The 1,625-nt window shown below is 38.5% G+C and overlaps 1 protein-coding gene across 1 annotated transcript; it reads right to left on the bottom strand.

Annotated features, from left to right (window-relative positions):
- LOC146049579 (olfactory receptor 6C4-like) lies at positions 1 to 936 on the bottom strand. Its single transcript, XM_083166102.1, has one exon. It carries the CDS (start codon positions 934 to 936, stop codon positions 1 to 3), a length of 936 nt encoding a protein of 311 aa, XP_083022228.1.
- Positions 937 to 1,625: the final 689 nt, after the last annotated feature.

The following is a 1,625-nucleotide window of genomic DNA, read 5'->3' as shown; positions in this document are numbered from 1 at the left end:
TTATACTGGAACTGGTTTTATTAGGTTTTTGAATGAATTCTTGAATGCCTTCTTGACATCTCTGTTCCTAAAGGTATAAATAAAAGGGTTAATCATAGGTGTGAATACTGTGTAGATAAAACTAAGATATTTGTCATAGCGATTTCCCTTAGGTTTGGCGTACACAATGATGGCAGTGCTATAAAATAAGCCACCTACTATGAGATGAGATGAACATGTGGAAAAGGCTTTCTGTTTTCCTGTATTACTTTTGATCTTCGAAACAGTTATTATTATATGAATATAGAGTCCTAAAATTATATTAAAAGGAATAATAACAATTAATATTGTGACTATAATTGTAGATATGTTGCTAATGAAGGGATCGGAACATGACAAGTCCTGCACTGGAGCCAAATCACAGAAGAAGTGGTTGATCCTATTGGGGCCACAGAAGTCCAAGTATGCTGTGATGACCACAGGGACTAAAATTAGGCCAAATCCAAGGATCCATGGTAACAAGGCCAACCCAACACAAAAAGCAGGCGTCATTATAGCTGAGTAGTGCAAAGAATTATTTATAGCCAAATGTCGGTCAAAGACCATTGTTACAAGGAGAAAACATTCAGTTGATCCAGAGGAAAGGAAGATATACATTTGGGTAAAGCATTCCACAAAGGAAATAATATTATTACCCGCAATCAGAGTGGTCAATAGTTTTGGGGCGGTGACAGAAACAAACATAATTTCTAAAAAAGAGAATACACATATAAAAAAATACATGACGGTATGAAGAGAAGGTTCCTTACTAACAAGGACAACAATCGTCATGTTCCCCATAATACATGTAATGTAGGTCAGTAGAAAAACAAAGACAAGTAGGTTCTGGAATTGGTGCAAATCAGCAAAAGCCAACAAAACAAAACTGTTTACCACAGTTTTATTAGTTTCCGCCATTTTGCGCACAATTTTTTTTCCTGGGTGGAAAAAAGTCAGATTCCATGATTAGTACTGTATGCAATAAATTACAATATCCGGTACTTATGTAATATCTGGACTCCCGTTTTTCTTATGAGACCGCGTCCCCTCGCGGGGCTCGCTGCGCTCACCACGCTTCGGGCACGGTGGCTCGCTGCGCTCGCCACACTATATAAAATCAACTCCATGCGTAGTTGGATAGTAGGGGTATGAAAAAATGGGGTGCATTTAACATGGGAGCCCAGATAATACATAAGTACCCAATATCCTTATTGGATGCGCCTAATATATGTTATTATATATATGCAAAGTATTGGCTATGTAATCAATAGATATGTGAAATGCTTCTCCACATTAATTGGTTATTGCAAAAAATGTCTTGTTGTTTGCTTAAAATATGAATTTTACAGTTAACTTGTTTAATAAAAATGAAATATACAGATGAGTGTTGTAGAGAGGATAATGCAAACTATTTATTTAATGCATGGAGATCATTCCCGTGGTACACAGAAGGTCACCTGGGGCCCGATTCTGCCAGCGCAGCGAGCAGGTAGCCAACACGGTGAACAAATGCCCCTGCACTTCCCCGCCTCTGTGAACAGTTGTGAATGTGTTCGCAGGTAATTATCAGAGCTGTGAAGTCCATGTGGAGAAGGAGGCCGCTGATG

This window comes from Crinia signifera, chromosome 12 (genome assembly GCF_055691185.1).
Source record: "Crinia signifera chromosome 12, ASM5569118v1, whole genome shotgun sequence".
NCBI lineage: Eukaryota > Metazoa > Chordata > Amphibia > Anura > Myobatrachidae > Crinia > Crinia signifera.
This window is presented reverse-complemented; position numbering and strand designations above follow the sequence as displayed.